This window comes from Solea senegalensis, linkage group LG15 (genome assembly GCF_019176455.1).
Source record: "Solea senegalensis isolate Sse05_10M linkage group LG15, IFAPA_SoseM_1, whole genome shotgun sequence".
NCBI classification, from domain to species: domain Eukaryota; kingdom Metazoa; phylum Chordata; class Actinopteri; order Pleuronectiformes; family Soleidae; genus Solea; species Solea senegalensis.
In genome coordinates this window covers 14,286,094-14,312,862 of record NC_058035.1, presented here as the reverse complement: position 1 = coordinate 14,312,862, position 26,769 = coordinate 14,286,094, and the positions used below count along the sequence as shown (strand labels likewise).

The window sequence follows — 26,769 nt, the reverse complement described above, 5'->3', positions numbered from 1 at the left end:
AGCGCTGATGTCAGCACATCACTGTGAGCATCAGCATCCCCTGGTGATACTGACATCTGACAACCATCAGGGTCATAAACTCAATAAAGTCTCTGTCATGCACTCTGCTCAAGGTAAAAAGTGGTGTCAAGCAAGAGCAAATCAGTGTCAATGTCGGTAGGAGTGGAACAACACAGACTGCCCACAGTAAACAGTGGGACCATTACTTCTTCTTTGAGACTAAGCACTTTCTGCCCTGAGAGGCTAAATGAAAAATGTCATGGTTGTTGTTTTCAGTCCAAGATTTCAGTCTAAAACTCAAAATTCACACCTTGGCACGAAAAAGAACACTCATAAACATGTATCTCTGAGACTGGTGGGAAAACCCAGCATGGCTGTAATTCCTTCCTCTCTGAAGAGTTCAGAATCAATACAAGTCAGGTTACCAGGAGAACAGCGGCACATCACATTATGTCTGTAACCGTAACTTTAAATACACCCTTTTGTCATTTTTTTCATTGCGAATGGTGACTTTTCCCTTTATTGTCTAGCACCTAAGCCTGCCTTTCTGCCATGCACTCACAAACAGTGTTCATCTTTCAATTGCAAGGCCATTACTGGTATTTGTCGACAGCAGTAGACGCCAACCTTTCTGTATTAGGTCAGTTCTTGAAAAGGTCAGGCAAATGATCGACCAAAAGCTTCCGTGAGGGAATGACGTCATTGCCTCACCTGACAAGCCCTTAAAAGATGACGCATAGGTTGCTGTAACCTTGTGTGTTTGGATATTTAGTATTTTGCTTTTTAAAAATGAAAGCTGCACTGACCATGACTGAGTTTCTGAATCAGTCTGTTCTGATTGGCTGGGACACACGAGTATCAAGTTTCTACCAGGAGCTGTAGTTTTTGAATAGTTCATAGAAACCAGTCAGTTCTAATGTTCTTTAGATATACAAATGTGCATCAGCCAACAGTGACATCAGACTGTCACTGTTGGCCATGATACATTCTGCAACTGTGTAGGGTTGCATAGCTTCTGTATCCTATAGCCTCTATTGTCAAAATAAAACATTGTGGGTTAAACAGGCTTCTGTAATATCTGGTAACTTTCAGAATTGACGAGCCTCAAGTGGGAAATGGGGAATAGATCGAGAGATGAAGGGTGTGGAACGAACAGATTGAGCAGCAGGAGAACAGTTCCCAGCTGGGCAGGAGTGTAGGTGTGAGTGTGCCACTGTCAGTGTAAATCGGGAAGAGATTTGCTGGGATTGTTTATAGCCCATTCCGTTGAGAAGCGATGAATGCAGCTTCTACAGATTAATGCAGTCTTTAACTGACATAGAGGCGTTTCAGTTTGGAATATCTTAATACACATAAGAGTTACAAAGTGAATTGGAATAAAATGGATTTATACTATGCCAAAAACATTGTATTTATTAAGTCATTTGTCACATCAGGGGACACAAATACAGTGTAAACAATGTTTACAGTGTCAACTCAAAGAAACAATGTAACTGCACTGGCTTATCTTTACACATATTATGTGTATTATTTGTAAAGATCAGTACAGAAAGATAGGACAGTGAGAGTTAGAGCATGTTAAATGAGTTACGGTATAATATCTACTGACTCAGCATTTCCCAGCAGGCAGTTATTTGAGTGACTGTCCTTCTATTATTAAACAGTTCTTTTACCTCACTGTTTCGGTGCACTCTTGTATAAATCTCCCAAAGAAATGCTATCAGGAATAAGGGGAATCTTTACACAAGCTCTGAGCTCTCAGTAAACAAATAGATATATAAATACATAATAAAATTGGGGGGGATATCAAAAACCCAATTATCCATTTTATGCCTTGTAAGCAGTGGACCACCTGGACCCTTGGGTGCATTACAGTGGTTTTTAATCACATCTGCGATCAAAAAGCATAAAAAACCTCAAGCACAGTGAGTAATTAATACAAAGCTAAGCAATAATAAAGGGGGAGTATAACATGCATGGCATTAGAGTTCTTTGAATGGTTTGATGACTTTAAATATGAAAGTAATTATGTGTGAACAGCTATGGTCTGTACATGCCTATAGTAAATGGTGTTTATCCTTCCAGTAGAATGATAGTGATAAATCTCTTTTCCACAATACTTAATGGGTTTTCTTTTGATTTGTCATCAGTTTGACTTTGCATCACGACCAACCAAAAAACAAGTCCTTAAATACAAATGGATCCATGAAAACTTCAATTTGGCAGAGAACTGTTTTCCTCTGACAGCTAACAATTCCCCGACTTCATATTCAGTGCACAGACGTGAACATAATGAATATATTTTAAAACATACATATTTGTGTAGATGCTGCCTGTTTACAAGTAAAGCATTGTAATAAGAGAATAATGTCACAGATTGATTACAACATTAAATGTTGACCTCGAAAAGATGATGTTCTGAAATGTCTTTGTGTCCACAAACCAAAATTCAACTTATCTTTGTTATGTGGAGCAAGAACTCCAGAAAATACTTACATTTACTTACTTACAATGCAAGAAGCTTAAACATGTTCGGTAAGTTTTTAAGCTTTTAACATTTTTTTAACATTTAAGAAGCTTCAAAACCTACAGAATGTGTTTCAATTATTTAAAAACACTCACAATTTGTTTTGTAATCCACTAATAATCAGTTGCTGTAGCCTCATATGCTTGCACAACAGCTGCTGCTTTGTTTGTCAACATATTTAATGTTGACAAACAAAGCAGCAGCTGTTGTACTAACATATGAGGCTGCATCAGTTAATTGACCATCACACTACATTGTTATTTGTATATGTATTTTTAAATTAAATTAAATTGAATTAATGATGGCTAGACTTCTGGTAACAATTCCTGTTCCTCAGTCATCAACATAAAAGTGAGCAGATCCATAAATGCAATAGACATGTCAAAGTCGTCAAACAGATTGATAGTGGAACATTTTCAAAGACAAGCATCTCTGGGCATCCAGCCATTACAACACAGGCACCAAGAATCTGGCCATCCATTCATTTTTGATATTTGACCATTGGCGTCAAGCTGAGACGATCAGTACATTTTCAAACAAACCAGAGATGGAAAAAGGGCCTTGGGCCAGCGAACCACTGCACCCTGTAACTCAGAGTCAACTAGCTTTGCTTTGAAGACATTTCCTGCTCACTCATTCAAACACTTCTTCTTCAGTTCCTGGTTACATTGAACTGCCTGTGCTGCACGTGATGAATGCCCAGTTGTCACATCTTTATAAAGCTGCTGTTTGTTGTGATTAAGTAAAGGCAATTGTTTGACTGATCATCCAGCTGGTAGAGTAGACTACAGTTTCCTGGTGGATTAAATTGGTATTTACTCCTGAATGCCGATAGTATGTCAACATTTTGGTCACGTATGCGCTGGAATCTTAGTCATCAAAGTCAGTACTTTTGAACACACCTTCAACCTCCTTCATTCGAGTTGTGATGAATTCCCCAGGCACTATTCTCTCTCCTTAGCCTCAGTTTCACCATGATCACAGACAGAAAAAAAAAGACTTTTGGCACCAGATGAAAAAGACAGGCCTCTTTTAACCTGTCCTTGTTTAATTCCACACGGCAAGCTTGGGATCAAACATCCAATCTTCCCGCTCTGTGTCAGGACATCAAATCTTACTGTAAGGGTGACTGTAGTATAGATAGACAGAGATATGATAAGGTAGGATTTTATGGACCTCAATATCTCCCCACAAAAGTGATTACTGGGATGCCTCAGGCTTCAGAAGCAAGCATGTCACTTAAATAGGGATCTCACAAGGTCACACAGCAAAGAGTGTATGTGATAAAGCCTGTGGTTGTTACACGAAATACTTGAACCTGGATTTACTACTTGCATTCAGTGTACCGCACCCAGAGAATTCAGATTTAATGAATGAATTCTAAGTGTTCTCTCCTTTTTTGTGTCATACTTGTGATGAAAAAGTGAAGTTTTCACATTGAAAGGAGACAGGAGAAGGGAGATTGATCCAGACAGTATACATTATGGTAATCATTTCATAAACTGCATTGTAACTCACGACAGAGAGATACAACACTCAAGAAATGCAGAGAGAGAGCCTGCATAGGGTAGATTGGAAATGACATGCATTATGAGCTCACACACACAATGAAACTTGTCTCCTCAGCACAACATGACAGCTCCCTGCTCTCTTGCTCTCGTACTGTCAGTCATTATGCACCACTGAGGTTTAAAAGCTCCTGTACTTCAATGCTGTAACCTCATTGCAGTCATATTAGTGTTGTATCATTTTTAATCACTGTATGCTGGTCCCCTGTCAAGTTTTTAATTCCATCTTAGCTTTTAGCTTTAACCACATGCAGCCTTTATTGTATCCCAGCTAACTTTATCAAAGACACTAGATAATTGTATTTTTCCATCCACTTCCAAACCTGCTGTGGCTCAACCTCTTTTAAGGAAACATTGCCTTGATCCCTCTGTTCTTAAGACTTTTATGCCAATGTCTAAGCTTCAGTTTTTTTTATCAAACGTTTTACAAAATGCCATTTCTACTTAACTTTTGCTTTCATGTGCTACAGTAACATCTTTGAGAAGATTCAATCAGCTTTTGAAGCCTTTCACAGCACAAAGACTGCACAGCTCACAATATTCAATTACCTACTTTTAACAGTAGACGAGAGGGCATTTTAAAAGATTTTAGACTTAAAGCTGTAGCGTGTAACTCTTAAATATAAATAAATGTCCACTACAATCAGACCATTGTCAAATGAGTCCACACAAGGCTGATTAAACAGCTCAACATGACTCTGTCTGTGTTTATTATTTTGGTGTTTTTTTATTGTTGCGTTGCTGGCAACATTCGCTCGCTGCACAGAGGGAGCGAAAGGCAGAAGCACAGCAGCATCATAGTGCTAGTAAAGTGAGACGAATGCTTACTGCATACAGGACTATGGCTGAAAATGCCAAGATGCATCCATGAAAAGCTTTAGAAGTGGCTTCCACTGCTAAAAATAAACTTTAACCTTCAGTGCAGCTGCTCAATCGTATTTTAATTCCAATCACGAGTTTGGCTTCAAACAACTTTCTTCAAAGCAGTGTGGACAAGGGGGCAAGTCTTTTAGCAGCAGTTGGAACTCAGTTCATTGGAAGTTGGAACTGGGAATGACATCACCACTGGGTTCCCTGCGTTCCAGTATAGACTAGCATTAAACATAGCTTGGTCTAGCCATTGTTGGCCATTGCTGGGGTAACCCTGAGCAAGGTAGCTTTGCATTGCTCCCCGGGCGCAGCTCAGTGCCTGCCCACTGCACCTAATTCTAGGAAGGTTAAATGCAGAGAGGAATTTACATGTATAATCTGAATCCAAACAGTATTGCGTGCGTAACTGATTTAATGCGAAACAAATAGGACAGAAGTGGAATTAATGGTAAAAGTAGCATTGTTTGTATGATAGTAGCCATCTTGGATTGGTGAGGTTGCTCCGAGTTTCCGATAACGCCCTCATGTTGGGATGTTCCCATATGAATGGTTGGAATTTGAAACAAACATCAAAGCCTGATGCTCCCATTAGAATGAATGTGGAGTTGTCGTAGCGGAGTGGCAACTACCTTTGATTTATGCATGGCTAATCAAAGCAGGGCTTCATTACGATCACGGTTTAGTACAGCCTGCCGGAGATTATTCATTTTAGAAGTAAGTCTACTCCTAAAAACTTGTAGAACAGTAGTATACAGCAATCAATAACAAGTGGCCCGGAACCATAAAAAGGAATGGTGTGTTTCTAATAACCATGGTGAAGAATATCACAGAACTCTGAGAGACAATCTCCCATGGGAATGGTTTGAATGGGGAGCGTAGATCAATGACAGATGTTCCCATAGGAATGAATGGGGAGTTTTCTTAAAGGGGTGGCACTGCCTTTGATCTGTACATGGCATATCTAAGGTGGACTGCATCATAGTCACTGTTTACTTAGGTACCAGCAGCCTGCCAGAGATTTTAGTGCACAACCTGCTGCAAATTATTAGGAGGAGAAGAAAGAGAACTTTGAACTGCAACCAGAGAACCTTTTACCTGTGGACGGTAGTATTGCACCTCTCTGTGTTCAACATAGTGATAATTGATAGAAGAGGAAGAAAAAAGGTCACAGCATTTTGTAAAAGTTTTTTTTTTTATATATTTCTGTATAAATTGCTATTATTATACAGTATGGATGAAAATGTAGGCGGACCTTCTGCTGAGGATGTGAAGAGTTTTAGTCGAAAACACCCAGATCAGCAACAGTGCATCTACACTGTAAAGAAGCACCAGTGTGCCAAGTGTAGGAAAAGTTTCACTGCTAAACTGAATCTCAAACAACATCAGTTCATTCATGCCAGAGAAAAGCCTTACGTCTGTGCTGAGTGTGGGAAGAGTTTCACTCTGCAGTCTGACCTTCAACAGCACTTGAGCATTCATATCAGAGGAGAAAAGTCCTACGTCTGCACCGAGTGTGGGAAGAGTTTCACTCTTCAGGCTGACCTCCAACAGCATTTGAGCATTCATATCAGAGGAGAAAAGCCATACGTCTGTACTGAGTGCGGGAAGAGTTTCAATCTTCAATCTGATCTTCAACAGCATCTGAGCATTCATGCCGAAGAAAAGCCATACGTCTGTGCCCAATGTGGGAAGAGTTTCAATCGTCAATGGAATCTCAAACAGCATCAGATCATTCACATAGGCGGAAAAAATCCGTACGCGTGTGCTGAGTGTGGAAAGAGTTTTACTCTTCAGTCGTATCTCAGAAAGCACGAGAGCATTCACGCCAGAGAGAAGGCATATGACTGTGCCGAGTGTGGGAAGAGTTTCACTCGTCAATGGAATCTCAAAAAGCATCTGAGCATTCATGCCAGAGAGAAGCCATATATCTGCGCTGAGTGTGGGAAGGGTTTCGCTGCTCGAGGGAGTCTCAAACTGCATCAGTACACTCATAATGGACAAAAGCCATACGTCTGTGCCAAGTGTGGGAAGAGTTTTTATGACAGAAGCAACCTCAACAGACATCAGCGTCTCAACTGCAAAAAAACCATGTCTGTGACTACTGTGGACCATCCGTCTTGAGTGATCAGTGTAAATTATCTCTGTAAATGACAGTAACTTATTAGTAAAGTACACTGAGGTAATTCATTCCACATAACAACTAGGGCCCCGTAGCACTGAGTGGGGCCTATTGTTAATCCTCAGACCATTTTACTTCTTCTTTTTCTTCCAAAACTTGACTTCTCTGATGACACGGACCGATCAGGAGTTCAGGAAGGTCATTACTAACTTTGTTGGGAGGTGTGAACTCAAGCACCTTCACATCAGTGCCACCAAGACAAACGACATGGTTATTGACCTTCGGAGGAAGGTGCCTCAGAACACTCTAGTGAGCATCCAGGGTTTGGACACTGACATCTTGGGGAATAAATACATTTACCTGGGAGTTCCATCTGAACAACAAACTGCACTGGACTATAAATACAAATATGCAAGAAGGTCTAAAGTCGTTGCCACCTGCTAAGGAGACTGAAGTCCTTCAGTGTGTGAGGACTTTTTATGACTCTGTTATGGCGTCTGCAGTGTTCTACACTGTGGTCTGCAGAGGGGGAACAGGAAGTAACTGGATATGCTGGTTAGGAACTCAGTCCTGGACTGTCCTCTGGACTTCACAAGATCCATCATGGAAAACACCTCTCACATCTTACACAGTCCTGGTCCTTCATCCCCACTACTATCAGACCCATGATCACCGCCACTGTGAAGGGCAATGGAGAAACACTGAAAGACACATTCTTATTGTCATTCTATACTGTTTTGCACTCTACATCAACACTGTCCATACCCGTACCTGTATGTTTGCACTATTCTGTACATCCTATAATTATATAGCTCTTTCCTACATATTTTTTTACACAGGTTTTTTTTTATCGCAGCAGCTTTTTCAAAAGGTTGCATTTTATGTGTTTTTTAAGGCTATCTATTTTTAAATGAAATTGTACTTGTGCACTTTTTGTCATATGTAAAATAAAAGGCTGACAACAGGCCTATACTGACTGAGCAATATAGCAATAACTATATTTAACTTTGTAACTTTGTTATGACTATACCTTCAGTTTCTGTTTCATGATATCATAATGATTATGGATATCATTCTTACTAGTTAAAATTAAAGTACACACGCGCGCCCGGTCGCGACCGATAACTTCCGATGTAAATTTAAATGGAATGCACCATTGGTCCGACTTTGAGAAATGATTTGGTACAATTTCAGTCTGACTTGACATATTGTACATAACGTATTTTAAAAGTCCGGTTTTAGTCGGATTAACACAATAATTCATTTAATGTCACTGTGGTTGTGGCATCCAGAACTTATCTGGCATAATTCTTATGAGTTTATTTCAGATTTATCTCCTCATTATTGTTAGTCTGAGTCAGCATTTCCAACTGTTGTTTCCTCCTCCTACAGTTTTCAGCCAATTTCAACAATTCATCCAACAAAAAGTTTGGTTCCTAATTATCTTCTGTAAAAAATAACAACAACCTCTGACTCATATTCACTGTGACGATATAACAATATGTTCAGTGTCTGATTCACTGCTCTGCTCTTTGCACTCGCCCTCTGCCTTCAGCATATGACTCTCTTCACACTGAGCAGTATAGCATAAAGCCGTAGTTTCAGTCACAAACGCCTCAAACGTCAGACTGACAGAGTGCAGCCCGTGTTAGAACAAACTGTTTTCTGTGAAGACATGAGCTGAAGAGGCAGACTTGGTGTCTCTCTGTAAAAAGCCTGCTTGGCAGATTAGAGTCTCCTGCTGCACACGTTCTATTTAGCACAAAGAAGAGTGACTGAATGCAACAGTCATCAACCCACATGGGTCTGGATCCACCATTTGAGAAACACCTATTTGTTCAATACAATGGAGAAAATATTTCCCTTTTCCCATGTATATTGTCACCCACATCTGTGATGGAAATGTGCCTCGACTAAAAACTGCCTTACAATGCTGTTAATACCTTGATGCTTGTCATTGCATCCACTCCAGGAGCTCATTAGGCAAATTAGAGCAGAATATGTTTTTAATAGTTTGCTCAGATTTCTGTTGTGTGGTTAATGTAGTATAAAAGCGTCCCCTCTAAGCACTATGGCCCCTTATTCCAACCATGCGTTGACAAAGAGGAAATGACAGAGAGGAAATAAAGCCACGCCATGGTGCTTCTGCAGTGCAGCGTCCCTAGAAGGAGTAGATTTACAGTCAGTGCGTCCCATAATTTTTAAGTGTTGTTCTGCTTTCCCTCACCGTGTTTAAATTTAGCAGCACAAAGGAAACTTGGTCAGATAAGAAAAACAGTGCATACTTCCAGATGAGACTGTGTGTTCTCAAACTCTGCACAGACAATGAGCGGAATATGTCAGAGAGTCCCTGTTTAAAACATCTCTCCTTTCTCTGAGGGAGACACTAACACTAGATGTGTATTTGTTTTTTTGTGAGTGACGCTGGCACTGTGCCATCCACTTTCACAGCCTTTTTTTAGATGGACTCTTGAGGGCTTTTTAATACAGCCAACAAGGGGTCTTTAACATTTGAATGTGTTTTTTTTGCACGTCACCCAAGGATATCTTTGCTTCTGGTGGCACAATGGACATTTATTTGCATGCGTCAGTGTATGTAACACTTCGTGTAAACAGCCACTTGAATGCTCTGACATGGGAGGAGATGAATACATGTTTGTAGTTTGTTATTTTATAAAAAGAGAGCGACGAGGCGTTCAGAGATTTAGAGTTGTATCTTCGAGCGTTATACTGAATGACTCAGTTTGCACTGACGCAGGAGTATGTCAAAGGTAAATGAGCTTCCGCAGAAATGCATCGGTAAAGGCACAGTGCACTCAAATTACAAACAGATGCACCTTAAATGGGATTCTAGCCTTACATATGCCGAGGGTTTCTGAGATTTCTTTTACTGCCTCAGTACAATAAAGGTAATTGTTTGTGGTGCTAAAAGCACTGAAAAAAAGAATAATAGCTTTTACTTTTTTTCTGGGTTTTGTTGACCATAATATAACAGTATTTAAACAGTCTTTGTATTTCAGAGCAGTTACTTTAAGGCCCACTCCTTCCTGTAATTGAAGTTGTATTGATCCCTAACTGTGCTCGAGTGTCAGGTGACACCATCCATGGTGTACACTAAGACTCTGACCTCTTCATGTTTCTGCCATAATGCATATGAAAGCAGCAGCTTGTATGAAAAACTAGGAACGATAGAGGGATTGTGGTGCTAGAGTGTCATGCTGTAAAGCCTCCGCCTGTGCTTGCTTTTATTTCCTTTCATCTGGCGCAAGGTCGAACAGATGAGTGACATGTTTGATTTAACTCCCATTCACCCAGTGCGTATGTGCAGAGTAGGCTTTTGTTAAGTGCCTGGGTCAGAGACGGTAGAGATGAATGTTTTTCCCTCTTTTCACCTCTGTTTTTCCACTCGTGGCAGTGGATGTCAGCCAGTTGCCTTATGGTCAGCAATTTATTCATTTTCACCCCCATGCGGCTTTAACAGCAACATCAGACACAGAGGCGGGAGACTGTGAACGACCTGCTTGACACGACTGTGGCTGCAAACATAAAGAAAAGGAGTAATATTCCCTCTCACCAGTGCTCATGAAAACATTATTCCCAAGGCAGAAATCAACTCAGACGGATGAAAATGAGAAGCTGAATGTCTCTGCCAGCGTCTGTGTCTATTCCACTGGGGACACTCCATTCACCGACTGGTAGATTAATTTAATTCTCACATGAGAACCTATGGACACGGATGTCTTAAACTCTACAAGAGACACAATATAATATAAGATAAGCTCCGTGTTTGTATGGTTCACAGAGGTCGCTGGTGTGTGATATGAGATCATTCTCTCGGGGTAAGGAGTGGAGCTGACTGTGCTAATGATCTACCACATTCAGTGATAATTAGTTTAGGTTCCTCTGGTGGCTTTCAGGAGGATCAGGATACATTTATTATTGTATCACAAATAGTTGAGGTGTATCCCAGTGACAGTCGAATGTACTGCACATCAGCAGCTCACCTTTTTATTGACATTTGATTCAAACATGACTGTAATAAAATAAATACTACATCTTTATATGATTGTGATTGTAAATAAGACTGCAGTCGAACAGTACACGGCTAATGATTAATAGACTTTGACATATGAATGTAATAATGACACTTTTAATGACGTTATATATCCCACCAATGTCCCAAAGCAATATGAAAACTAAACAGCATAATACAGTATTTACTGACAGCAATTACACTGTCTTGAGAAAACACATTATTAGTGCATAAATCTAAAGTCCATGGTTAGGGAAAAGAATAACATCCCAGCACACCAATAACATGTAAGTGATCTGAGCTGACGTTGGAGATTAGATTAGGAGGTGTTATGACATGAATCTGCTTAAAGTGCAATGTTTAGTGTGTATCACAGTAAGGTACAGTATATGTAGAATAATTGCTTTCATTGTGTGGTTAATCCACAGTTCACATTATTTGTGCTGAATTTTTAATATAAATGTAAATGTAAAAAAAAAGGCAGTTTGATTTTTCTGCTGTAGGCTATTCATATTTTTGTTGAGCATCACAGATATGTTGGTTTTCATGGCCCAATGCGACGGAGGCCGTTGCACAATCCTCTGCTGCCCATCGCTCCTCTGAACTTTGACAAATCTCCAGGGAAATTGTCCTTCTGGATTGTGCAATTTCGCAACCAGGGAGATTATTTGGCTGGAGTTTTCCTGGGTGTTTTCTTTCCTACAACTGGATCGACAGAGCGTGTCACATGAGACAAAACCACATTTTGTCACGGCAGTCGCTGCAGAGGGCAGGTTAACAGAAATACAAACAAAGCATTGCCATAGCAAATCTTGGAAATTCTCAATTGGGAGATGCTAAAGGTTTGTGCAGTCTAAAAGAAACAATTATGTTATTATTAACCTGCCATGGATATATATATATATACATATATATATGTATATATATATTATATGAATTTGTTTTAAATGTTATATTTTAGGTTTGTCTTACAAATGCTTACCATCTCTCCTCATTTCTTCTTTATAAAGAAAGCCTGAAATCACATGTAGACCTAAATGTGGATCATACTATGGTCTGCTGATTTGTGCATTAAATCAGGAGACGTGAACTAAAGCAGCTAATGGAAAGCCAAGGTTATGGCACTCTGGCCTTGTTTACAGAGAAATGATGAAGAGTACAAAAAAAAGTCCTTGGAAATCAATGTTGCTTCCCTTCTGTACCTTGCAGTCTCAGCAGAAGTGCATCATGATCTTTGCCTTGGTGTGCTGCTTCGCCGTACTGGTGGCGTTGATTTTCTCAGCGGTGGATGTGTGGGGCGAAGACCTGGACGGCATCACGGAGGAGAACTGCAACAAGAACTGCAGGTGAGAAATGCAGAACATACAAACACATGGTCCGTGGCTCCACTGTGCACAGTTCTGCTGACAGTATTTGATCCAAACTTCTTTGTTTCTGCAAAAGTAGCACTTTTCTGTCTCTCTTCCTCTTTAATTATCTAGCAATGCCTTAGATTTATCTCCCTGAATGTCTGCTTAAAGAGGTTTGCTGTAGGTACTATTGGTTTGAATGAAGCCTACGTCTCTCTCTTTTTTTGCTGTTCCACAACATTCTATTGCTAGAAACTAATTATTTAACTCTTTTAAATATGAAACAATATCGTGTGATGATACAATCTGGGATGTCTAGAAGTATAGCATTGTCTAAAAAATGATAATTAAATAGAATAAATGTCTTCCCGGGCTCAATCTCCTTCAGTTCCCCTGCTGCTCTGACGTGATTACCAGGCACTTCTTAAAGTTACTTTTTTACCAGATTCTTGCAAGTTTTTACAGTCCAAAAAAATCTGAAACCACTGGTGCAGCAGTCAGTGTCTTAAAGGTCCAGACTGAAACTGGATAATCAGCAGCCATATGGCTGATGCAGCACTTCCTGCTGTCTTTTCCACTCGTTCCTCTCATCGATGTAGCATTCACCCCCGTGATATAATCATGTCTGTCTCCATCTTGTCTCTCCTCCTCTTCAAATCAGCCATTAATTGCCTCCTAAGCTGCAGTGGAATCCTCCTCTGAAGGACTCGAGGAGCTTGGGTGTAAAATTTGAGAAAAACTCAAGGTTTATGGAGGGTTGATGGAGCAGGAGGGGACCAGATGGAAGAGGGAGAAGAGAGCAGATTAATGTTTGAGATGGGTGAGAGCTGAATGGATTAATCAGCCGTTATTGGCACACTCTTCTTCCAGACTTAACCCTAAAAATATTTACAGTTGTGTATCCTCCTCGATTTCCAAGTGTCCACAGTTAGTTATTTTCTCCACAGTTAATGACGAAGTGGTTACGCATCATTTCATAAACGTATGACGTGAAAGCCATGCAAAAGTGTAACCAAAAGATTTCATTAAGCAGATAAATGACTATGCATTTGACACTTTTGAATTAGAGTGCAGCGAGCCTTATTAATGCTCACTGAAACGGTGCTTAAATTTATCCAAGAAAATGTTCTTACGGCAACTGTTTACCCAGAGTTGAACTTAAAATGAAAGATTTTCTTAGTCAAGGGGTGGTCACAATATATATATATATATGTTGCATCATCACCCCTGTATTTGGACGTATCGCCAGATTTGTGGCCAATAATCGGCACATTTCAGCATCTTATCTTATTTGTGTACAAGTACGGTTTATTTAATACATACAGTGATGAAGCAGAATCAAACCCCACGAGTAAAGCAGACGCCACTGACTGCTTTAAAGAATGGATCGGTAGCAGGCATGATTTAAGCACTGCATTAACAACAGAGCCTGTGTGGCTGCCTGAACGACTCAGAATCACCATTCATCATACGTCAAACCCATTAGAATGGATCGAGAGGATTTATTTCAAAATAAGAAAACGAACCCCTCCCTCCTCTGTCTCTTTTCTATGCATCTGTGTGAGGGGTTTAATGTCGCTGACTGTCCCAGTTTTGGGTGTCTTTTTCAGGGCCACTTTTCTATACTTTCATAACAGCTCACCGCAGATGCTTTTCTTGTGTTTATTCACACTCTTAATTTTACCCTGCTTCTCCCAACATATTGACTGGTGCTTTACCTGAGCAAAAATGTGCATGTTCTCAGCGCAGAGCTTATCCTGTAGTTTGACCCTTGGCCACGTTCCAAAACCTGACCTGGCTTCACTTCACTACAGCAAGGAACATTGTCCAGCGATGTGATGTCACTACATTACTACCTGCCACACATGCTCCCACCATTGCGCCCTTGAGTGATGCTCTTGCTTGACACATTGTGGTCTGACCAGTCCTAGTGCTCAGATGTATGTCAGAGCACTTGTCACCAATGAGTCCAAGACAATTACTAAACACAGTAAAACCGAAAGATGCACTTTGTTGTAGTTACTATATAATGCAGCGATTCTATCTTGTTTAGCTACATTGCAAGCCCGGAAATCTTATGTGCAATTTGTCATTTTACCAAAATATTGAATTTATCAGGTACCTAAGAGCAAGAGTCAATACTCAACCACAATGAAAACACTGCGCTCCTGCAGGAGCTAATTTTAAAGCTACTCTAATCAATATCTTCAATGTCAACAATAGATCAAATGACTGGGAGTAATGTGAAAGGTGTCACTCGGCTGACGTGTCCACATAACTCAGATTCTTGTCAGTGTTCGGCTCATTGTTTTGGTTTCACAGACTGTTTTGTTCTCACTCTGGCACTAATTGGTGGTTTCCATGAGCACTGTCAGCTCACGTGTTAATTATGATGAATTAAGGGCCAACCTTAACTTGTTCATTTTTTTTTTTTTTTAAATCACATCTATCACATGTGGCATCTCACTCAATGTTCACACAGTGAGTGAGATGGAGCTGCTATCTGACATATACAAAGCCTTTATGAAACTGAACTGGAGCTGCTGCAAAGTGCAGATGCCGTTGCATTAACATTTCTGAAGGAGGCATTGTGTAACCTCGGTCTTATTTAACTTCCTTAGATATGAAACTATCAAATATATCTCATAGTCAAGTTTTCTTTGCATTTATTTCCCAATTCCCAATAAATGGATTGTTATTACGGACTTAAAAACTGTTTGTGACCAGATTTCGAATGAATTACAGTGTCTTCTGGCAGACATGTTTGAATAGGTCAACTTTATACGGTAATAATTCAATACAGATTTAGTTACGGGATTAAATAAATAAAAATTAGTATTTGAGAGGTTTCTATCAGATTTGCTGAACATGTACAATTGTCCTTATGGTCTTTTATTATCAATGACACTTTGAGCTAATGGCAGTTTGGCATTTCCACTGCTTTCAGACGTTCAGAATGTGCAGCACGGTATCGGTTGATTGTCACAGGCGGTGGTTAAATCCATGCTGTGTTTACAAGGGACAAAAGAAACACACTCCTCTCTCAAAAATCCAGTTGGCAGAAATCAATTTCTGGGCCAAATACAGAAAGACAGCAGTGAGCTTTTGAGCTTGTCATTAGCCAGTTTCTGTGTGGCTGCAGGTCTGGGGCTGCCACAGCTAATCCAATTTGTTGACTCCAGTGGTAATGTCCTGGTCATTTTCATGCATGGTGGGGTAAAATGGGAACTGGAAAACACATCAGGGAGGTCTGAGAGCCGCTGTTAGCCAGATCGCTTGACATCACACTTAAACAGAAAGTGCAGGGAGATTCACAGTGATGTATACAACAAGAGTCAAATATAAATGCAGCTTACATAGAGACGTATTTTTCACACCATTAACCATTTAGTTTAGGGGTACATTTTTTATGAATACAGCTATTTTGTGCTGCATGTAATCTTCTCAGTTCGACCCAGAGATTTGTTTTTCCACTCGTCATGATTTATACTGTGCCCGCCGCAGGTATAAGTGTATCACGTAGGACTGCTGATGATGACATGAAATGCACCATGTGATGGTGGTGTATATAAGAAACCAGCAGGAATACAGCAAATTTCCCCCCGACGAGGTGAAATTGAATCTGTACAGCTGACTGCTCCAACCATCAGCCTGCTCTTATGCTCAGCTTTGCCAGAGGCAATAAATATACGGGACACTAATGATGGTCTGGAAATCTTGATTTCTCGTATCAATATAGTGATCCAGACACAGAGTCACAGCGATGCTTTTTTTGTCGTTAGTCAGTTTTTACTGACTACGAAAGGAATAAAATCATGCATAATTGTGTCTGAATTTAAAAATGTTTCTTCTTTCTTGTCCACTAACTTTTCTCTTCTTTTCTTTTCCACAGAGTGGTACTTGTTGAAAACATCCCAGAAGACATCTCCTATTTTGACAATGGTACAGCCCACCTCCCTCTCTCAGTGGGGCTGTACAACTTACTGGACAAAGCTATCAGGGTTGTTGAAATAGTTTCCCCACTGTGGCTCCTGAACTCCTCTGATTATGAATCCAGCTTCCAGCCTGCTGCCAAACAGGTAAAACCAGAGTGGCTCAACAGAGACGTTACTAAAGCTACGATGTGGTTTTGCTTTATTATACCACATTTTCATCTCAATGGTGTCTGTCTTCACTCCACCTCTTCGAATAACTGAGAATAAACACAAACTTAGAAATGTGATCACGAGCCTGTGTCTGTCAGGTATAATTATTCATGTCTAAAGATACAGTTGATCCTTATATGCAACCACAGCAACCATGTCTTAAAGGCCAAGTCCATGGTCAGACTGCAGATTATATCAAAACAGAGCACATCGTAGCCTTCACTTACCAACATGTTCACAGGCTTCTATTATTTTGTGTTGTATTCTACGTTCACTTTCATGGTCAAATTTCAGTCTCTAATTAACCATAAAAACAAACAAAGATCTTTATCGTTGCCACTGCGTGGATGTTGTGTGTGTGTGTGTGTGTGTGTGTGTGTGTCCATTAGGGCAGAGCTCTGCTCTCCAGGCTGCAGGGGCTAAAAGCAAGAGGAGTCCAGCTGAAGATCTCCAGCGGCATGGTCGACTCCACTGAGCTCAGGATGCTTGCCATACACGGTCAGCCCTCACTCTCGCTGTATTATACATTCTGTGTGTCTGTTTGTGTTCAAACATGCCGCAGCCAAGCTCCTTCTGTTTAGTCTATCCTCTCTCTCCCTCCTGAGTCTGTTCAGTATCTCATTCACTTTCCATCTTTTTCTTTTTTTATCTGTCTTTCTGTCTGTTTCCCTCTGTGTTTCTTATACACTTGATCTATTTTCTATGTTTGCGTTTCTCGCTGCTTTCTCTGGAAACCTGTGTTTCTCTTTATCTCATTTCTAGGCGCTGAGGTCCATTATGTGAACATGACAGCGCTGACCAAAGGCCACCTCCTCTCTTCCTTCTGGGTGGTTGACAGGCGGCACATTTACATCGGGAGTGCAAGCATGGACTGGAGATCCCTGGCTACAGTACCATCACATCAAATAATACACACATAGCCTGTTCACACTGACATGGCTCCGGCATGGTTCCTGTTCTGTTCTGTTCAAACCAAAAATAAGTTGGTTCAGAATCTGAACAGTTGGTTCCCAGCAGGAAACAATACTGAAAATGGCAAAGGAAACAAAGTACATGCAGTTGTGTCCATAAGAAACAATGTTTGGCGGCGATTTCCCTGCAATGTTGCCACTACTTCCACTCTTGTTGTGCATTGAGCAGTGCCCTTAGTTGATTTTGGGATGGTTCGCTGAGAGCACTGAAGTTCAGAACAGAACCAGAGTCAGAACAGGAACTATGCTTTGTTTGCCGGTGTGAATGAGCTAACAGAAACACTCCAGACTGTCCTGTACCACATTCATACATTAACATATTAAGATCCACACAAGCCCACATTTGAGGAAATGAAACACTATGATCTCTCTGTTTAAACTGTGCTGAAACACAGACTTTTCAAATTGTGACAGTTACAAATCACCTTTTACATCATGTGTTACATACTCTATATAATCTATAAGCCACACACAAAATCACAGCATTTCATAAGTCCATTATACAGTGAATAACCACTTTGACTCAGCAGTGAGGTTTACATGGGCCACAAAGGCTTTTTGTGAGAGTATCTTTTAGATATATCACTTGATATTGATATGTTGGCGTGTGCCATATATGCACAACTGCTTCTTTTATGTAAACCATTTCAAATGACGACATTTGTACAGACATGTTATGTATTACACGGCAGTATCTCTTCCTCAAGTAGTTGTAAAAAGGGGAGTGGTGATAAGTCAGGGCATGCAAGATGGTGGCATCCAAAAATAGAAAGTCTCCGTGCTTTCATCTCTCTCTTCAAAAAATCCAGACTCGTTTGTTTGGCTACTTTATCTATCTTTAGACACCCAAATATCCAAGGGGGCTTTAAATTAGGACGATGAGTTGCAAAGGGCTCAGTGAGGCCAACTCACATTGTTAAATATGAGTTCAATGCAGTGCAGAGATTCTTCAGCATAAAAGGCAATGTGGAGAATACAGTGTTTGTTTCCAGTGCTCGTATATTTGTGCTTTTGAGTCAGGTAAAATAGATTGAATAAACTATTGTGTTTTATTATTTTACTTTGTGCGTATAAATGTATAATACAAATGCTGCAGAGGGCAATAAAAGGCAATAAAACTGACTAGAGACTAGTGTTTTTCAATTCCTTACTTTTGCATCAAAGGAGAGTTTAGTGTGAGCACTAAGCAGGCTGGTTAAAATCACATGGACAGGATATCTGGTGGAAATTGGAATTTTTTATTAATATAAATTTTATTAACATATATTACAAATATTTGAATGTAAATGTTGTCTGTCTCTGAAGTGACGGGATCTCACACAGGATTTGTTGTTTGTTGCCTAGAGGAAGGAGCTGGGTGTGATGGTGTACAACTGCAGCTGTCTGGCTCTGGACCTCCACAGAGTGTTCAGTCTCTACTGGGGGCTTCAGTATAGAGACTTCATCCCCTCCTTCTGGTCCAAGCGCCTTTTTGCTCTCTTCAACAAGCACAAGCCTCTGGAGCTCACTCTCAACAGCACCAAGGCCCGGGCCTATATCTCTGTGAGTGACTATTAATCCAAGGGACACACTGAATAAAACTGTCATTTTCCAAAAAGAATACAAATAATACTGATACTCTTTTGATTTATATCATCATTACACAAGCTTTTCTAAACGTTTGAACAAATATTGCAAGACACACCTCCTTCCAAGATGTTCAGGTATCCCCCCCACACCTGCACACACACATAAATGTGATGCCATACTGTATTACTCTTACTTTGTGTAAGAACACACTGCTTTTCAGACGCTTTGGTGTCAGGACTGTCCGCAAAAGTGACAGCCTTAGTAGTCATTTCATGAAAATGTACACTCGGTGCCCACTTCTTTAGGTGCACCTACTGATCTACTTATTTAAGTCACTTTGAATGTGACATGTTTGTTGGTGCCAGACAAAAAATGACCCGGTGAGCAGCAGTGATGACAGAGATAAGAGAGGGTTTGAGGTTTGAGATCAGAGAAAGACACAACCAACCAAGGTGTGCAGGTAGACCATGTCACATCACATCGAGCCCTTAAGCAGCGGAAGATTTCACTGGACACTTTGATTGTATGAAGTGGCCAGTGAGTGTGTTCTCTCATATGCTATCACTGTTCCAAACTTAAAATAACTGTGTGGGTTTATCTTGGGTGTGCAAGCTTTTTAATTATCAGTCAAAATATTTGCTATGAGACAGTTTCCAATACAAATTTAGACACTGGTATGTGGGCTTGAAGCTAAGAGGCGACACACACACGAGCACAGCCACAGCTTTAACGGAGGTGACACGGGGGAGTACATTTTTCATACATACTGTAGAGCCTCTGCAGGAGTCTTTCAGCATCACCTGCTTCCTGGAGATGAGTGATGGTGATGTCATCCTATACCTGCAGCAGTACAGCAGTACCTGTGTCTGTGCAAGATGATGAATGTCAACACACACAAAAACACTCACAGCTAAAAAAAATGCACAGGGTACATCTATGTATGGACTTGTGGGGCTTTTACATTCAAGATGTTTCTCACATATAAAATACATGATACATGATAAGTGAGGACCCTCATAGACATAATGCAGTCCCTTGCCTCTGACCTTAACCTTAACCATCACAACCCTAACTCTAACCCTAAAACCAAGTTTTAACCCCCAAAACACCCTTTAAAGACGTGAGAACCAGCCAAAATATCTCCACTTTCCCAAAAATGTTCTCACTCCATGTGGTTAATAGGTTTTTTGGTCCTCATTAGAGCTGAAACAATTACTCAATGAATCCATTATTAATCGGTTTGAAGCTTTTTTCATGATTAAAACAAGATTTCTGGTCGTTTTAGCTTCTTAAATTTGAATATTTTCTTTGTTTCAAACAAAGAAATCATTAAAACTCAATCATTTTGGTTTGTGGACAAAACAAGACATTTGAGAACATCATCATTTCCAGCTTTGACAAACACTGATCAACATTTTCCAAAGTTTTCTGACATTTTATAGACCAAACAATTACTCGATTGATGAAAAGTGAAAATAATCGACAGGTTAATTGATTATGAAAAGAATAATATCATTTACCCAGCTCTTCTTCTTAGGATACTGCATGGACTCTTATTCATTTCGATCCGTATTTCCCAACCCTGGTCCTCAGGGAACCCTGCCCTACATGCTTTAGATGTTGCCCTGCTCACACCTGATTCAAATGACCAGCTCGAAGCCTGATAACGAGCTGTTCATGTGATTCAGGTGTGGTGGGGCGGGGCAACATGCAGGGGAGTCTTAACCATAACGAAGCAAATTTACACAGTCCCTCGTTGCACATTTTCTGATCAGCCAACACCAAAGCTTGCTCATTGTCTTTCGTCTTCTGCCGACAGAGCTCCCCCGATGTTTTCATCCCCAAAGATCGCAGTAATGACCTAGAAGCCATTTCCTGGGTCATCCAAGAAGCTCGCCATTTCATATACATCTCCATCATTGATTACCTGCCTCTGGTCAGCAGCAGTGCCCTCAAGTAAGAACCGTGTCAGGCGTAATTCATCAAACGCATGAATGCCTTGCTTTGCTCTCTCTTGTGCATGCCCATCTTGAGCCTGCAATTACTTGTCCGTGTATGTGCCAAGGTACTGGTCTCGCATCGATGGCCTTATCCGGGAGGCTCTGATTCTGAGGAAAGTGCGGGTACGGCTGCTGATAAGTTGCTGGGAAAAGACTCAACCACTTACTTTCAACTTCATCTGGTCCCTGAGGAGTCTGTGCATGGAACAGGCTAACTGTTCCCTGGAAGCCGTAAGTACAAGGTCACACTGTACCACAGTATTTACAACTCTGGAGACACACTTCATCAGTCCTTGCTGTACCAGCTGTGTCTCTGTGTGTGTTTGTGTCTGTGTGCGTAGAAGTTCTTCAACCCCAGAGTGCAGAGGGATGGCAGTCTCCAGGGAATAAACCATAACAGGTTCATGGTGACAGACATAGCCATCTATTTAGGTGAGCTCATCGACTAGACTCTATGACCTTGTCAAATTACCCTCTGACACATTACAAACATTTCATTTTCATGGATTTTAGAGAAATATTCCTGTATTTTTAAGACATTTGGCGTTTTTTTTTTTTTCTGTTTTAGAATTGGATACTGTATTTAGAGCTCAGATGCAGAGCTTGGATGAGATTAGTGAAGTTTAGCATAAATACTGGTGGCAGAAACACCTACCGTCACCTCAAAAGTATATTAAAAGTGTATGTAAGTATTTCCGCAGTGAAGAAATGGAAACTGACTGTCACGTGCCTCTTTTCTTCATTGCTCGAGGTATGCACAGTTCAAAGAATACGAACACATATAGATGAGGGTAAATTGCCTTTGCTGAAGTGGAATTTAAATTTGAGTATATATGCATGGAATGTTCAACTGAAACAGACCCTTATTTTAAAATAAATGGAACTACATATGCGGATATGTGTGGCGCAACTGACCATAGTATGGTATTGATCCGATCATCAGATGTGGGATTATGTGAATTCTGCTTGTTGTTCAGCGTCTTATTTATTGTGCTGTGATATTGTTTTGTGTCATCCCAGGTAACCTTGACTGGGTGGGGAATGAGTTTGCCTTTAACGCAGGAGCAGGTCTGGTGATCAGTCAGCCCGAGGGTGTTGAGGAGAGGAACTCCACCGTGGTGGAGCAGCTACGGGCCGCATTCGACAGGGACTGGTTTTCACGTTACACGCGCTCCCTGCAAGCCAATAAGGTCCCTGTCTGCAACAAGCACCAAATCAACAGGCTGGTGCCAGTTAAAGCCAGCCACATAGACAATGGAGCAGTGCCTATCAGAACAGGCCAACACAATATTGGACCCGCACCAATGAGAAACAGCCACAAAGACGACGGGCAGGTCTCAGTCAAGTCAAGGAACCATGACGACAGACTCGGCAAAAATGGACTGTTGCCAATTATAGACAGTTACCAAGAACGGGGACAAGTGAAAATAGGTCACGTTGATGACAGACAGGTGCCAAACAGGGATAATAACCATGACAATCCAATAGAGCTGCCCAGTCAGTCAGCTGAGAGCAGCGGCAGCAGAGAGATTGCCAATGGATCACTGTGACTGTGAGGCATGACAGAGTCCTTTTCATCAAAGACGACGTTTGAAGAACTGCTCTTTTCTGATGACAATGGACTTACAACATTGGGTGTTTGTAGCATTTTATTATTGTCACTTAGAAAACAAACAAAAATAATAATATTGAGGATTTAAGTTATATTCGATTTGCTGGACCTGATAAATAATTGGAGGAACTCAGGAAGGAAAGTAGATCCTCTTCTGCAGTCTGGTACTTTACGACTGACTCTTTATGAAAGAGACGAAACTGATTAGGATACGAGGAAATACTGATTAGTATACTGTAATCATTTAAAAACGTGCCACTTATATGAATGTTTCCCCCCTCGTTGAGCAAAGGCAGCAGATGAAATTGCTTTGATTGCCTAACTATTATTACTTGATTAATCACAGTCAACATTTATGGTCCTTTAAAAGGAGGATTTGCATTCCAATGCAGAGATGCTAGGCTGTTGTCTACATGGAGCTGCACGAGCTGCAGAAAGCATACGAGATCTGGAGTGGTGAAAGATTCATCACACAGCTTTTCATGTGGTTGATCGCTGTACGTGCCTCAGATACTCCCCATCTATAATGGTTTCTTTGAGCTCCCGGTTCACGTAACTGTGCATTGCCACAACAGCCTACTTAAAAAGATATACTACAACTATAACTTCAAACCTTCATCCAAGACCAAACCAGCCAGAAAACATCAATTGTAAAGACTTGTATCTGGCTAAATGGAAGGAGGCAGCCTCGTTTGGCCCTAATTGAATAATTTATTCAAATGTACACTGGACACAAGAATACAAAGCATTACATACTAATAAATTGCCACTTATTGGGAGCAACTTTGTAAGACCCACAGTTAACGAACTGGAGCTGCAAAGCGATTGGTCAATTTATGTTGTAACTGTTCAGTGGGTGGAATTTAGTGGTACAAGCATGCTGGAGAATCCACAACGGCTTTTAAATAACCAGAGCATAGTTTGGTTTGTCCACTCTGGGCTACCATAAGAATATTAATACCTACTAATGAAACATTTAGGAAATATTGTGTTCCATTTCTGCCATTACACACATTTAACCTTAATACCTAAATAGTGTACAGACACATCACATCATCTCAGTGTGTCGTATGTATCTCCACAGCAGGTGATGATGACGGTGCGCGTATTCTGCTGCGGTGAAAACGCCAAATATCTTCAAAACACCACCCTTCATTACAATGCTTTACCCTGCAGGGAAACGGGCTATTGATCTGATCCATGGAGGTGATCGTAACTGGTCCCTTTTACAAATCATAAGGAAAGATGGTTATCTGTGGTATCCAGTGTTGTGACTTAATGAACAAATACTAAGGGATCAGTTTGAAGAAGGGGCCAGAGGCCTGTCAGCCAGATCAATATGATGAATTTTTAACAGAGCTTGACAGTTGCTGCAGTTTAACCTCAAGGACACTGTTGCCTGTGTAATGTCATGGCTGTGACAAATTACATATACAGTACGTTACCTTTCAACATATGGAATCAAACCTTAAAGGCATATTTCACCGTTGGAAAGATGAATGTCTATTAAAACTGGCTCATAATATTGTGCCTTCTTGGCTGAGAAAGGTAGAAAAGTGTAATATTGTCTCATGTAGCTGAACAACAACAACTCCCAGCATGCACTGCGCTCGCTGTCTCAAGCTACGAAGCAGACAGCACTAGTTGTGTAAACACACAAATCCCTGTGAAGAATTAAACATATAATAAATATAAAAATACAAAACAAATTACTCGCCACCCGCGACCGGTGCTCGCCACGACTGGTGCTCGGCGCGCTTCTAGTTTTCACCAAAATGTAGCCATTGTAGTCGTTACAGTCGGTTAGCGTAACTGTTAGCAAAGATGGCGGACACCGTGTTTACATTTATGGGTGAATCTAAAAAGTGTGGAACTGTGCGGAACTGGCGTTGTTGTTTGAAAACTTGAACTTGAACTGACGTTTGCAATTCGCGTCATTTGACTCAGCGTAGGGCAAAATTGGAAAGGGAAAAACTGATGTTTTTTTACAGCTCAGTGGAAAACTGCGGGAGGGAAGCACTTTTTTTTAAAAAAAAATAGTGCTATTCTAGCAATACAAAGCCACATGCAAATCGGTGAAGTATTCCTTTAAAGAGAGAGGAAAGGGGTAATTTATAGTTGCAACTTTCATTTGCATTTTGAATGACTGCATGTCACCTTGAGACTTCTACCCAATCTTTCATACGAGTGCAACCTTTAGCAACAGTGCTTGCAGATTTATACAGTAGAGGCATTTTTAACTTCTAAAGCCATTAATCAAGGAAAACATAAACAGAGGGAGCTGCATAGCAACAGCTTGCAGGGTTTAATCAGTTCTTTGTCAAAATTATGTTCGCTGGATGAGTTAGTTAAATAATTCATTTCTGCTGGCAAACTGAAGACACACTGTCATTGTTGTAAAATAATACCAAACTGAGGCAATGGGTTGTATTGTCATCCCAAAGTCAATCTGATTTTTAAGCTCAAATGCTGTTCTGTCTTTTCAAACGTCTTCTCTAATTTCAAACAGCCGATTTTTCAGCTTCTGGATTCATTTTAAAACTCAACAAAAACAATCAAATATGTAAATACAGGTTGTTGTTTTTCTGACGTTTAGTGGACCAAATGGATTAACTGATTAATCTAGTTGTTAAACGGCAGCTTAATCGATAATGAAAATAATCGCCTTAAAATAATATAGAGTGAGATTTTTAGTGGACACAATTTAAGGTCTGATCTTCAGTATGTCGTATGACGTGCAGAAGACTGCAGCACAGTCAGGTTTGTTTGTGGTGTCTCAGTGCTGTCATATGTGATCTTTGCAGCACAGACATGCACTTGAACCCCTCACACCAGTGGAATAGCAAACGTTTGTCAAGTCAAACACACTCACATGTTATCATCACGTATTCTGGTCATGATGGATATCTTCTGCCATCTAGAGGACGTCAAGAGAAGGAACATTTCTTCACACTAAATATGACACTGGTTTTTTTTTGTTCATAGTAAAAAAACAACAACATGTAAATGTGTAACTCTAACACACGAAACACACAATTAAATGTACTTTATTTGCTGCTGTATATGTGCACTTTACCTCCTATAAACTAATTCATGAATCAAACAAAGCAAACACGGCCACCAGTCATTTGTAGAAACGTGTATGTACACAGAATGAGTAGAAGTTGAAGAGTATTATCCCAATAACAGTGTCCATGTATTTTCTTGTAAAGCACTACTATGTCACCCATGCTGTGTTGCTTGTAATCTGACAGTTTATATGTACTTAGATTCACTACATTATGATGCTATTATATAATATGTGGGAGTTATGGATGCTGCTAAAACACCCTCTAACCCAGGTGTGTGTGTGTACTTTTTTCTATTTAAAGAAACATTTCTGAGATGTTGACCTTTTCTGAGTTAGCATGGAAGAGGACTATACCTTTAATGCCTGAATTTGCAATAGAAAGTCATTGTAGATGTTGAGGTTTGAAATCAGCATCTGTTTACGAAAAGAAAATCCATGGAACAAAAACAGAAATGTCTCAATGTTACCTGTTATGCACTGACAACTGTACATCCCTTGAAACTCACTGGATTGGAGATAGTTGCTTATTTGAAAAAAAGAAAAGAAAAAAAGATGCTCACTAAAAGCTTTTAAATGTTGCCTATTTTTATTCTGTTCTTTTTTTATTTTATTTTTGGGCATGACTGTTGCTTGCATGCCTTGCCTTTATAAACTGTGCACAGTAGCCATGAGCCTTTCTGGAGATTATGATACCATAAACTCTTATATACCTTTAAAAATGCAAATGGAATGTATATTTACTGAATATCCTTGTTCATGCACACGACTGAATTGTTTGATCCCTACATTTTTACTCTTAATAAAAAATAAGTACTCTCAGCATTTGTGTTTCTCCTCATGTTTAGGTGTGAGTGACCTGGCGTTCATTAACACAAAGACTGTTGTTGATTAAAACAAAGTGGCTTATTGAACAAGTTAATCCTAAGTGCATCGCTA

The 26,769-nt window shown here is 40.3% G+C and overlaps 1 protein-coding gene and 1 long non-coding RNA gene across 2 annotated transcripts in view; one reads left to right on the top strand and one right to left on the bottom strand.

Annotated features, from left to right (window-relative positions):
- Positions 1-26,652, top strand: part of LOC122781740 (inactive phospholipase D5-like) — a 37,466-nt gene extending 10,814 nt beyond the window's left edge. The window contains exons 2-10 of the mRNA XM_044045713.1: positions 12,327-12,463; positions 16,359-16,545; positions 17,001-17,109; positions 17,374-17,501; positions 18,927-19,124; positions 20,971-21,107; positions 21,217-21,382; positions 21,493-21,583; positions 22,172-26,652. Coding sequence (XP_043901648.1) covers positions 12,327-12,463; positions 16,359-16,545; positions 17,001-17,109; positions 17,374-17,501; positions 18,927-19,124; positions 20,971-21,107; positions 21,217-21,382; positions 21,493-21,583; positions 22,172-22,701 — 1,683 coding nt within the window. The 3' untranslated portion in view covers positions 22,702-26,652. The remainder of the gene's footprint in view (positions 1-12,326; positions 12,464-16,358; positions 16,546-17,000; positions 17,110-17,373; positions 17,502-18,926; positions 19,125-20,970; positions 21,108-21,216; positions 21,383-21,492; positions 21,584-22,171) is intronic.
- On the bottom strand, positions 11,144-20,772 carry LOC122781746. The gene is made up of 4 exons (XR_006361849.1): positions 20,672-20,772; positions 19,919-20,017; positions 12,320-12,445; positions 11,144-11,822 (listed from the first exon to the last, which is right to left on the bottom strand). It is a non-coding gene; the product is annotated as an uncharacterized LOC122781746 (long non-coding RNA).
- Positions 26,653-26,769: the final 117 nt, after the last annotated feature.